This window comes from Odocoileus virginianus, chromosome 5 (genome assembly GCF_023699985.2).
Source record: "Odocoileus virginianus isolate 20LAN1187 ecotype Illinois chromosome 5, Ovbor_1.2, whole genome shotgun sequence".
In the NCBI taxonomy this organism is placed as follows: Eukaryota; Metazoa; Chordata; class Mammalia; order Artiodactyla; family Cervidae; genus Odocoileus; species Odocoileus virginianus.
Window position 1 is genome coordinate 50,328,680 of NC_069678.1, and position 13,607 is coordinate 50,342,286.

Genomic DNA, 13,607 nt, shown 5'->3' on the forward strand with positions numbered 1-13,607 from the left:
AAATGTAACCCAACAAATTTCACATCAAGTCTAAACTAGATTTTTCTGTAATTCATACACATCAGTGAGAATACAGGTTTACATGTATACCTTTGTATACACACAAACACACATGAATATACATATATACACAGAGATTCTATGTGCATATATACAAACATCCTTCCAAATTGTTTTTCTTTGATAGATTTGATTAACAATGTAAAATCATATATTTTAAAATGTCTCTAACTCACGTTACTACCATAAAAATACAAATAACTACTACTTATCATTAGACTAACTTAGAAAGGCTTCAAACATTAATTTTAAAAATTGCTTTAAAATTTTCTTGCTTTTCATCAAGGATTCTGCAGAATTAAAAATAATATTTACTTTATTATTTTTAGTTTGCACATTTTATGTTCATTTCAGAAAATCATGGCATTTGCCAGAGTCCATGTGCCTAGAGCCTTGGATGACATGGAAATATTTTTATTTTTTACAAATATTAATTAACTTCTGGGATACATACATATCATTGATAAATGAGTTTAGCCAAATTTTTCAATGTTTAGATGCTGTGCGAAATCCCTTTTTAGTTAACTAGAACCTGTGATGTGGACCAGAAATTTGCACAAAAAGTTCTCTCCTTGAATTTTGCTCCTTTACCATTTGCTTCTCTATCAGTAAACCTTAGGTGGAAAATTTCTCAACATAGGACAAATTAGACTTTGTATTTCCACTAGCAGTAGAAAGCTGAGGGTAAATGGGACTTTCCTGGTAGCCCAGCAGTTAAGACTATGCTTCCAATGCAAGGGATGCAATCCTGATCACTGGTCGGGGAACTAAGGTCCCACACATCATGGGGCACAGCCAAAAAGTAGAAATAAATAAAATAACAATAAGAATAATAAAATAATTTTAAAAAGAAGAAGAACAGGAAATGGAAGCAGAGAATGTTAAGACTGCAAAGAAAAATAAGTCATGTAGTTCGTAATTCTATCAAAATGATGATGGCACTGGAAGTCATTCAATTAGGCCTACACAATGAGAATAATCTGATTTTTGTTTCCCAATCTTAGTGGAAAAAGGAGATAAGAGGCAACAATGAAAAGTGTAAAACTGGAGTTTAAGGTGAAAAAAGGGAAGGGGAGGCCCCCCCTTACCCTTCCGAAGGAAACACTGCCTATTCTACACATATCTACCACCACACAGAGTGGTGTTGCAGAAGTCTCCATCACAGAGCACCACAGTCAGGCAGGAGAACATGGATGTTTTTGGAAGTTTCTCAGTAAAACAAATAGGGTTGGCTTTCCATTTACCAGAAAACTAAATCAACTGCATTATGTCATTCTTTGAAACACTCTGATAACCAAGGTTTCCTTTTTATTTAAAAGTGGAACTTCTGTATCACAACAGGGAGAAAAAACAGTCTGTATTACAACCGTGACATTTTCATCTGTTCATTTTCCTTTGAGTGGGCATTTCTATCCATCATTAGCTTGCAAAAACTAACATATATACAACTGAAAGTCACATGAGGAAACAGCAAAAGAAAAACAACAATAACAGTTTCAACAATGAAAGTGGCACTTGGTCATTTTTACGGATGTGAGGACTGAGGTATTGAAATGGCAGAAGAGAACAGGAAAGAGGACTTTTCACAAGAGGACCCATTTTAAGGATAGCTAATAGTGGGACTTAGTACTGGTAGAGACCTACAGAGAGCTCCTGAGGTGAAAATTATCATCACTTCCAGCCTCTGAAACAGGCTGTGAATTGAGCCCAGCTTTGTCCTCTGAATACTGGTAAGGATGTCTTTGGTCTCTGAGCTCCTCTCTCAGTAATTTAACCCTCTAATATTTGACAAGCAATGAGTGTCTGGAGAACAAAGTAATCTTAAGATGGAGACAAGAAACTATATTTCTCTGCTTCTATTCTTTCCTGTTGTTCCTTTACCTCATCTTTTCCCCACCTAAATGGAGTCATGGGAAAAAAATCAAAAGTACCCTTTGTTCACAGGGGTTTTAGTCTATGGCCAAGACCCATCCTTGGGATGCCTTCTGCATAATCTTGATATAATACATTTATTTGGCACTGAAATCAATTGGTTGCTAGTCTACACAAATGCTATTCTATACAAATATTAGCAAGGGGAGCAATCTGGAACATATTAGAGCAATTAACAAATTATAGATCATCTGCTAATATGTCAGAATGTGTAGGCAATAGCCCAGTGGGGTGGTCACAGGTGTCACATGAGACAGCATATGTGAAAAACTCTACATGACAAAGTACTTTGGACATCAAGGTCATTATTATTGTGTTATTGTGGTATAGCAATTGATACACTCTGGGGAAAATAAACCCCCAAGAAGGCAAAATCTCCAGTCAAATTAAATACAAGAAATCATTTCCTCTCCATGTCTAACAGTTGGCACTTGGCAATGATAATGTAATGTGTGGAGAGACACATCTTGGGCCTATAAAATAGAAATTTGAATATACAAATATATATTATGAAGTATGGTAGGATACAAATTGATGTAAAAATATGCTTTGCTTTCCCTGTTTCATGATTTTAAAAAGCATCAAATTTTGCGTTGTTGGATGTTGTAGTAGAGTTAGGAAACCCTTTTGGTTATGTTTTAAGAATGTTTTCACAGTATATGTTATTACAGTGTTGGTATATTATATGTTAAATAGCTTTCTGAAATATTTAGGACTTGACCAAAAATAACTAAACATTAATACAGATCATTCTAGTAATATGTTTAGTTATATTTGGGGGGGGCGGGTAGTAAGAATGGAGTGATGAGAGTAGAAATTCATCAAGATTTGCTAGTTGGCCCATTCTGAATGAAGTGTTTGAGATAGTCAAGTAATCCTGATGGGTAGGGTGTCCATGGTATCTTCCTCGTTAATAAGAAAATGGCCTGAGGCTTTATCTGTTGGAGGTACTGTAGGAAGATGGTAAGTCAGAAAGAGAATTCTTCCCTGCCCCAAGGCCAAGCTGTCACTGTGGCAAGTTTACCCAGTGAGCATTTCTTGGGTCAGTGTTTGACAATCAACCATTCTTCAAGATGGTGGAGCTGCTCAGGCTCAAGAGACCAGAGTCAGTAACCTTGCCTCATGAGGTCAAATCCCAGGGATTTTGGAAGTTATTCACTGTCCAAGAATCCTGGGCAACAATCTTGAAGGATAATCTTCCAATTTCTTAGGTCACTGTTGTCATATTACTGGCCTTCATTTCAATTCCAGTTAAATTATAAAGTGCAATATGTAATGTTGAACCTTCAGAAAGAACGTAATGAGCACAACCAGCCTCCACAAAATCCCAAGTTCAAATTACAGGTAGAATCACCATCCATATCTGAGAATGTACAGAAACTTGATTATCGTTGTTGTCTTTATCATCACCATCATCAGCATTAGCATCATTAGCATCACAATCTCAGCATCATGGTCATGTCAAGCGGTGTGCCAAGGTCAGAAAAGCCAACATCAAGACACTGTCCAGTTTGGGTGTGTAAATATTATCCTGTGTTTCTTGGCCCATTTAGCAAACACTTTCTTTTCAGTGATAAACCTATGCCCCCCATATGGGGCATGTTCATGAAGAAAATATTCATCACATTCATCTCTTCCTTGTTCATAGTAATGGTAAGGGACTTTTCTATACCCTTCTGTCCTAGAAAAGAAAAAAAGAAAAGGAGAGAAAGACTGAGATGAAAAATGAAGCACTCATTTATTAGAATCCATTATGTGCCCAGTAAATGCATTACTTGCAAACCCATGCCTGATTCTTGTCCATGAACTCAGTTAAAAGCTATTATACACAAAAGCTTTTAGAAAGACACACCAGGTCCTTAGTGCTTTAATAAATCAAATAAAATTTATGCATCACACCAATTATATGCAAACATAGAGCCATTCTTTGAGGGAGGAAATGGTGTATAATGGAAACAAACTTTGGATAACCTGATTGCTTTAGCAGAGCTTGAAGAGGCTTAATGATTTTCAGAGTAAGATATTTGGTTCATCTGTGCTCCATTATGCTTATAGTTAAAGTAGAAATATTTGATTATGAAGACTGTGGCTTAGGTACCATTTGACAATACGATTAAAACACTCTCTGAATGATACTATGCCAATTCTTGGTAGGGAAATCTATTTCATTACCTTGATGAAGCATGGAAGGTTTGTTTTATTATCTAATTAGAAACTATCCTACCAGCAGGGATATACTGTGGATAAACACTTGCATTTTAAATAAGGATCTGACAGATTACTCACTTAGCAGTGAAATATAATTTCCAGGAATTCTTGTTAAGGTATCAGCCTCTCTGAGGCTTCAGGACATTTTGTCCTTCAAGATCAAATATAACCATTGAGTAGATAGCCATTCATCAACCATTCGAGCAGCAGAAACAACAAACCTGTTCTGCAAATTAAATAACCATTGAACTTGTTCTGTATTTTCAAGCCACAAGTCCCTGATATGCCACAGACTAAAGGAAAAAGGTTCCTTCTGACATTTGACATTAGACTGTGGTAAATATTTTTCTTTTTATCATCCCTGAAAGTCACAACTTGATGCACTGACAATAAAATGTCATGTCAGCAAAGAATGCCAGGAAATAATTGTTGCTTTATCCGTGTCTCAGATTTATGGTATTAAAATGAATTGTGATATTTTGACAAGATATCAGGATTGGAGATGCATAAAAATAATTTCCTGTGATCTTACTTGCAGTAGGTGTCATTTATCATCCCGTAGACGTGAATGCCGTAACAGGCATCCATGGCCAGAATGAAGGTGAACCACCCCGTGCTGAGGTAAGAGCCAGACTGGACTCTGTAGGGGGAATGAAAACAAACAAACAACAAACAAAACAACACGGAAGACACACACAGAGCAACAGCAAAGGGTGATGAGAAATGAGCAACCTTTTATCAAAAACACAGCACTTGTTATCAGGAAAAAAGCATAAGGAAACTTGACAATCTGTCAAAGATACACACTTATTTTGAATTATCTCCGAATAGTTTATAGGCATGCTTTCACTCTTACTACCTTAAGCCTAGAAGCTATGTTGTATGGAAGGGAAGCCATATGGCAAATATCTGGAGTCAAATAATCGTGCTCCCTTCAGGTGAAAAATGATTTATCTGATTTTCCGTAAGACACAAATTAGTGCTGTATATCAGAGGACAGGTTTTCTCAAGTTGCTTGGAGCCCTGATAGGAGTTGAATGATAATGGTGTTATCTTACTTACCTGGACACGTCACTTTCTTGGGAGGCTTGTTGGTCTTCTAAGTGAAAGTTGGATGTGGTGTAAGTGAATGACTTGGTATGTGAAAGCATTTGAAAAGTTTTCCTTCACTGTTTTCCAGGCATCATGAGACAAGATTTTTCCTTTATAAGACCTGTGTTACCAACCTCCTGAACATGTTTTAACTGAGCACCTACTATGTGCTCATCACTGCTATAGATGACACAGATATATAAATATAGTAAGTATCAAAACAAGGCTTTTTGTCTTCACAGAGGCTATAGGATTGGATCTGAAGATGGCTATGTTATAAAGGTTGATCAGGGAAGGCCTTTTTGATAATAGACACAAAGATAAGGGGAAAAGAGAGGTCAGGAGAGGTAAATGGGAAGAAACGATATGGGCCTACTGGGAAGGCAGCATCATGGGGGCAGTCTTTCAACCCCCTCTTGGTCACGTAAGAATAGGCCTTGGGCCTGGAACACTTCCTCACCAAGGAGTTTTCACAGCCTGTGCTGGACTCACCACCTCGTGTGGGAGTAGCCTCTTCGGTTTCACACTCAACGTGCACTCCTTTGCTCTGCCTATGTGACATATGGCACCTGGCCGACCTCACTGCTATAACTCTTCCCTGCAAAAAGGGGCTGGGGTCCTTTGTTCTGTGGCACAAGAGGGTTGCCCGCAGGCCAACAGTCCTGTGTCAGCTGCTGGGAGGGACCTGCTGACTGTGGCCTCATGTCCACTCTTACGGCTGATCTTGTCTGTCTCTCTTCTCTATGCGAGGAGAGCTCTGTTCCAGCACTCCACTGTGCTCCAGAGCGCAGTGCTTGACTGTGTTGGGTTTTCTTTGGTGACTCCAATACCAAGCTACAGTGGGCAGAAATGTTTGAACTTCTACTCCCGGCGATGAGCAACAGATGCCGCTTGCTCAACAGACCATATGAGGGAAGAGTGTTCCAGGAAGTGTTCCATATCACAGATATGAGGATGTGTGCTCCATATGTTTAAGAAAGAGATGGCAAGTAGAATAACTGAAGGGGTAGAGTAATTAGGTAAGTGCTGATTTGAGGAGTCTGTCAAGTTGCAAATGGTTCAAGGGAATGTTGGATGAAAAGCTGGATCTCCATATTCGTCTTTGGCCAAGATAACCCAATCCATCCAAAGTAGATGACTGCCTATCTCCTTAAAACTTTCCCCATAGGGGCATCTGGGTCACCCCAGGTTGTTTGGCAACTGTGTAGCATCACTTTCTAAAAAAGACCAAATTTCCAATCTTCCACCTAGATGTCTTTGTAAACTGGTGCGCTGTCATCTCTTTTCCTCCTGCACTCCACCATCGGCACAGCACTCCCACCAGCAGTTTTTCCCACTGATGTCCAACATCCTTGCTGCAGTTTTGCTTGACCAAGCCATCAGTGTGTTACAGTTAGGACCCTGAATCCTTTCATTCTTTTATAAACAGGCACCACTTAGTATCAGATCTCAACAGGTAAGCATTTCAGGAGCAAGGAACTCACAGTGAGGGTTGATAACCGGATTTTTAGCCTTTATTTTCATCAACTTTGGTTGATTTGCAAAGAGAAACAAACCCAGAGCATCTATATCCACCCCCTCTGCCTATTTGTCACTGAGGCTGAAATACCAATATGTAAAATGACTTCCTTTGTATCTCCTGGTGTGTCTTCTAAATGGAAAACATTCCAGAAACAGTACCACATCCAGTTACATGCACTTTCCTCTGTGACAGGAACAGTTGCCGCAGCATGGGTTAGGAACAAGTGCCAAATGGGTGGGAAGACATACCACAGGCAGGGGAAGATATAAGAGAGCAACTTTGCCTATAATACAATGCAACCTGCAGGCAATCCTGCAATTCTGGTGTCTGAGGAGGAGCAGCAATGACGGGAAGTGCTTAAAGCACCATCTGCTGAAGAAGTCATTTGAAAATTGGGAGAGATCAGAAGAGACAAGAGTCTTGACCAAAAGCTCCCAAATCAAATCTAGAAATTTTATCTACATACTGATATTTTTTTCCAGTTTTTCTTCCTGTTGAATTGTATTTTTTCCCTCTTCTTGCCTTTTCTTTCTACTTTTATACCTTCCAATCCTATCCATTCTTCATTACTAGGCTGACCAAGCATTAGTAATGATCATAAAAAACTACAGCATTTATTTGCACACGATGAGAAAAGACGGGTCTCACATATTTTCCCACTTATTCACCTTTTTTAACAAACATTCATTGGAATCCTATTATGTGCTACTGACTATGCTAGAAGCTGGTGATGAATATTTTCTTAAAGAGACACTGTCTAGTGGGGGAAGGCCACACATGTTAAAGCAATTAATCACAATATTGGGTAACAAAGCAGAACCTGTGTGTTTCAGAGTTAGTACCAAGCACAGTAAAGAACTGAGTGAGGGTGTCTGGTTTCCCATTCCAGCTGTGACATGACTGGAATGTGAAGCTTTGGACAACTTAGCTTCTTTGGGGCATCTTAGTTTCCTTTTCCCTAGAATGAGATAATTTAAGGCATACCTAAGGTTTACTCTCATTTTAAAATCAAATGATTCTGCAATCATCACCCATGATAGTCAATCTGTTTTCATCTTTAGCCACGTGGCAGTTCCATGTTCCATGCACGTAGGGTGTGTAATTAACTTGCATATAACACAATTGGTCAGGTCGCAACAAATGTACATTTGTAATGTGGGAATGCCTTTGAGTGCCTGGGGTGTATATAGAAAGGGTGTACAGATTTATCTGGCAGTGGTGGTGGCTACATTCCCTCATCTTTTGGAGAGAGAAGCTCCATATTTTTCTCTTTCACACAATTGCTCCTGGAAGGTGCTGGAAGGGCTGTCTAAAACCAAAGGCACCACCATACCATTGAGGGTAAAGATTAATTTGAGTGAGAAAAAAAATCTGAATTAAGTCAAATCGGTTTTCTTTTTAGGTGTTTTGCTAGGAGCTAGTCCTTCTACATAGTTGCTGTCAAGGGCCAAGATAGCATCAGAGCCCCGAGACAAAGGGAGGATCGCTCGTGAGACATATGGACCCCTACTCAGCAAAATAAGCTCTCCTGGCTCTTTCTGGTCCAACTCACATAGTTGTTTCTGAGAGTCCAACAGCCAGGTTTTCCTAGCAGAACCCTCAAAGGATAAATAGGGTACAGTTATCAAAATGATTTCTCTGTGTGTTTGTCTTCTCTTTACCACAGGAAAAGAGGGTCAGGAATTTCGGGGTTTGGGCTCTGGTCAAAGATCTTTCCATCTGTCCACCTAATAAGGAAATTTTTACCCCATTTCTGATATCGATGGCTTTTAAGCTTCAACTGATTTATTTTGTCTCTGGAGAAACAGCATAACAATTAGCTCAAAAGCTCTTCAAGCAAGCTGTGTCGCATTTGATTCAGACTAGGAGGTTCATACTGCCCAAGTATCCTGTCCTACAACCATCACTTAATTAAAGAGTTGCATTTTCTGCCCCCCACCCCCACCCCGGTGCCTCTGACATATTTGGGATGTAAAATCATATGAAGTTTCCTACCCACAATACTTGCCTGGGCTAGCAAAGTGGTTTATTCTCAATACTCCCAGCTAATATCCATATAATGATACTTGCAGTGGAAGAATGGCAGCTGCTGGATTAATAGAGGAATTCTTTCAAATAAATAAAGGGGCTTCCCCTGTGACTCAGCTGGTAAAGAATCTGCCTGCAATAAGGGAAACCTGGGTTCAATCCCTGGGTTGGGAAGATCCCCTGGAGAAGGGAAAGGCTACCCACTAGAGTATTCTGGCCTAGAGAATCTCATGGACTGTATAGTCCATGGGGTCACAAAGAGTCGGGCACGACTGAGTGACTTTCACTTCACTCCAAATAAATGCCCTGATGATCTGGGTTCCTAAGGGAATTCGCTGGCCTGGATGGCACTGCATCTGGGAATTCTTGTAGCTGCACCATTTCTAAACTTTCCTGCTGTGTGGGTGTACTAGAAAGGAAGAAGTATAAATCTTACACCCCAGCTGACCTTTTGCAGGTTCAATAGAATCAGTGACAAAAAGACTTGAGCTGATATATATGAAGTTGTTTATGCTTCTTAGCTTGGAGAGACCTAGTTTAAGGCATAACTATCAAATGCCTTAAAAAATTCTGAAAGGGTCACCTCTTGGGCCAAATATTATCTTGCAATTTGTCAGTCATGCACATAGCACTATGTACCAGCTGGTCATCAGCCATGACACTTTTTATACCTTCCACAATTGGGGATCGATAAAAACAATTATTGTCACCTACAAATAAACAATCAAGATTCCCATAGGGATGATAAGAGAATGTTAGCCCCTAATTCAGTACAATAGGAAAGCTTAAATTAATGCAACAGAATAATGAGCCATGCGGGCGGGGGGCGGCGGGGAGGAAGAGTGTTAAAAGGAAGCTATCAATCATTTGTTTTCACCGGCCAACTTCACATCCCACTGCTCCTTGGTAATCAAGATACTTACCACTTGGAAACTGCTAAAATTTACTTGTTCATATCTTGGAAAAATGATGCTGTCAACACCTTGATGTAGCACATACTTGAAGGCATATCATTTAAAATATGATTTTTCATCTACTTTACTACCAATAAAATATAAGCTACCATGCCTCTTGATGTTTACCCCTGTTCCTCGATGCTAAAGGCCATCACGTGGTCACAGGTGTATGTTGTTTGTCGTGCTAGCCTTATTTTTTTTTACCAATCCCAATATCTGTGGCTGTCAATATTCTTCATTCACCTGCATCCTTGCTTCTAAGCATGTCTTCTTATTTGTGGAAACATATTACGAAGCATTTTTCTCTTAATGCCTGGCAAGCTGGAACTTTCTAGTGAGTGACATGTCCCTTTGGGATAATTTCGGAGGAGGAACTGAGGAAACAAAAATGGTTATTTTTCAAAAGAAAGCTGACTTACATTGAATTTATCTATTTACAGAATGCTCTCATGACTGAGTGACTAAACATACACACACACATAGGATGCTCTAATTATTGAGCACCATTAGCTCAATGACTTGGATTCTGAACTCAAGAAGCTTATACTTTGATGGGCAAAATAATAGCACTTTCTCTATACCAGGGTTTTTTAAATCTTGGCTGTTTTAGATGCGATATTCTCTGTTGTGGTGTATACACTGTGTAATAAGTTCTCTTTCATATTTCACCAGATTCCTCTGAGCTCTAAGAGGACAGTAGACTTCTTGACTTGCTGGTGCATGGTCTTTGGCTGAGAGAGATTTGCCATGGGGATGTCTCTGACCCCAAATCCAGGCTCTGCTTATGTACAGTTCCCATACTTTCTGCTCACTGTCCCACTGGCTTTCCTTACCTAGCCAAGCATCTTGACAAGTCTATCTAAAGCCATTCAGGTTTGGTGTATACTGAATTATTATCTTACCTTGCAACACAGTGCTAAGAATCAGCATACTCACTTGGCCTAAACCCAAGGGGAAGTCCCTAGCCTACAACGGGGACTGTGCAGTGGGGAAGGGAAACCAGTGTCAGGGAACAAGGATAGGAGTCCAGTTGCCTCCATCCCTGTGGCTGCCGCCTCTTCACAGAATGGTTCCTTTGGGGGCCTTTGTTTCTACTGCTTCTAATCCATTTCCTCTATGATCCAATGCAAACAAGGCCCAGGGCATTCCAAGTGAAAATTTCAAAAGCATAATAATCATTTATCAAAGCCCAAAGGGGATCCAAACCCTTCCAACAATGAAGGTTTATTGGAGAACACAATAGTGGCAGCAGTTTCTGCTAAAATCTGCTATACTCAGAAGCAAAAAGGGAATTTTAAAAAAGACAATCAATATTTCATGTCTTATTTTAACACTATTGGACCTCAGTTCTCTCATCAATACACTACACTGGCAGGATAAATAAAAATAGTAAAGTAAGTTTCTATATACCTTCCTAGGGAGAAGGAGTATCTGGCAGAATACAGATTATTCAATTAAAAACATTCTCCTATTTTTTTCAAAAGCACATGGATAATGAAAGAATATATTTAAACAAAGAGACTGGCCAGGAAAAATAGCTGGTGATTATCAGTAGCACCTTGGGATTCAATCTAATATTGTGAACCAGTCTAATGGAAGCAGAGCTCAAAGTGTGGAAACAATTTCAGCTGTCCCCAAGTCATATATTTTTGTATATCATTCGATAGTTGGGAGCTATGGTAATACTCTGGAGTTTGCCCATTATATTAGCACTATATATTTGTACTATCTATCAATGGGACAAGCCCAGCAAATCTTTAGGCAGCAACAACTTTCTGCAAATCAGGTAGCAGAATTCTCCATCTGGGCTTGAATCATTTACAGATGGGCATAAACTTTTCAAATGGATAAAAATGTCATACTGTGGAAGATTCCTAAAAGAATGCACTGGACAAAAGGAGTCTAGGTCTGGAAAATAATGAAATATGGACCATGGGTAAATGGAGAAAGCCATAAATCTTTTAAGGCTGTACTACCATCCCGATCAGCTAATGCAAAAATGCCTGAGCTAATCAGTAGACACTTGGACTATAAATATAACAAATAGTTTTCCTGCCACAGAATCAACAGGACTCTGACTAGTGATGAATGCAACAAAATTGTACAAAAGGAGCATAATAAGAAATGACTGTGTTCTTTTCAAAATGTACATTTAAAAGTAAAATGGTTCAGCTCCCAAAAGTATGATTTATGGCTGCTGTAGAAGTAGAAGATACCACTCACAAAAATTACTTTGTTCATTCATCTCAGAAATTAGAAGGTTATTTTGCTCCTGCCCTTGGGCTTTAAAGCCCCTTCAATTGGAAATGTTGATTTCTGGGATTTCATTCAATTTCTTAAATGAACAATGGAACCTCAGGAATGACAGGGGTGGATAGTGGAGGTCTCTTTGGACCACTTCATTAAAGCAGGACTAGATCCTTAACCATACAGTATTGGCTGAATCGTATCCCCACCAAACTTTGATGTTTAAGTCTTTACCCTCATTTTGATGGTGTTTGGAGATAGGGCCTTTGGAAGGTAATTAGCTTTGCACACGGTCATGAAGTCAGGGTCCTGCTGATGGCACCACTGTCCTTATATGAAGAGGAAGAGACCAGAGCTCCCTTCATGTTACACGAGGACATAGCAGGAAGCCCATAAGCCAGAAGGAGAGTCTCACCAGAAATCGACCATGTTGGCACCTTAATCTCAGGTTGCCAGCTTCCAGCACTATTAGATAATGAATTCCTATTCTTTAAACCACCCAGAGTATGGTATTCTATTACAGGAACCCAAGCAGACTAAGACAATGGGTATCTCTTGGGGCCCCCCCGCAACAAACATAACCCCTCAACTCTTTCTGAACTCCCAAGTCTAGTCACATGGGTCCATTTATGGCTCTTTAGTACATCTTATACCTATCAGATTCTGCCCTTTGTTTCTCTTGACTTGTGTACATTTTCCATCTTCCTGAAATGCTACCCCTATATCCTCTCTAGTTTCTAATCTTATCAAGCTTTGATTCTGCTTACCCTCATCCATTCAAGAAAGATTTGGTGACTACACTATAGGTGTGAGCCACTGTGCCAGGCACGGGAAAGACCAAGCTGCCCTTGATCTCAACTCAAGTTCAGGGCGGGGAAACAGACTCAGTGATTGTTTTCAAAAATAGGGCTATCGAGAGAGTAATCCTGTTACAGGTGCCATGAGAATACTGAGGGAAGAGCAACAGCTCCTGCTGGAGGGAACTGGGGAAGGTAGGAGGTGAGAGCTGAGCTGCAGACTAAGGGTAAGAAGACCAAACAGATAAAGGAACAGGAGGAGACCTCTCAGGCAGGGGGACCTGGCTGCAAGACTGTGCTGAGGAATGCGAGCAACCAGCATACAGAACAGTTTTGCTCTGCCCTCTAATCTGGAGCAAACCTCAAAGCGTCATCAGTACTTAATTTCCATAATAAACTATTGGTTAGAGACAGGATGCACAAGTAACGCTGATTTATTTATCTTCCTTACATTATGTTTTGAAATATTAGAGATACCTTGATGTTTTATATACCTACTTTTTTCAGCTGAAGGAAATTTATGGATCTGGTGAAAGTATCCAGGGGAAAAATGGCAGAATTATATTTTTTTCTTCCTCATTAAATTCCTCATTAATTCAGAACTGAGGAAAACGTAAACAATATATGACGAAGAATAAAAACAATTTAAAAATGTGTGAGGCTATTGGAGGTATCCAGTGGTGTTCATCTGTGTTATAAACTAAGTCACAACTCATGAGCAAATGCATATAATCTCCATGTAGTCTCCAAGCAGACGTCCTCAGT

The 13,607-nt window shown here is 39.6% G+C and overlaps 1 protein-coding gene across 2 annotated transcripts in view; it reads right to left on the bottom strand.

Annotated features, from left to right (window-relative positions):
* Nucleotides 1-1,429: 1,429 nt before the first annotated feature.
* ST6GALNAC3 (ST6 N-acetylgalactosaminide alpha-2,6-sialyltransferase 3) overlaps nucleotides 1,430-13,607 on the bottom strand; it is a 591,798-nt gene continuing 579,620 nt past the window's right edge. For both annotated transcript variants that reach the window (XM_070467900.1, XM_070467901.1), the window contains exons 4-5: nucleotides 4,733-4,840; nucleotides 1,430-3,673 (exon numbers count right to left, since the gene is read on the bottom strand). In XM_070467900.1, coding sequence (XP_070324001.1) covers nucleotides 3,487-3,673; nucleotides 4,733-4,840 — 295 coding nt within the window. In that variant the 3' untranslated portion in view covers nucleotides 1,430-3,486. The remainder of the gene's footprint in view (nucleotides 3,674-4,732; nucleotides 4,841-13,607) is intronic.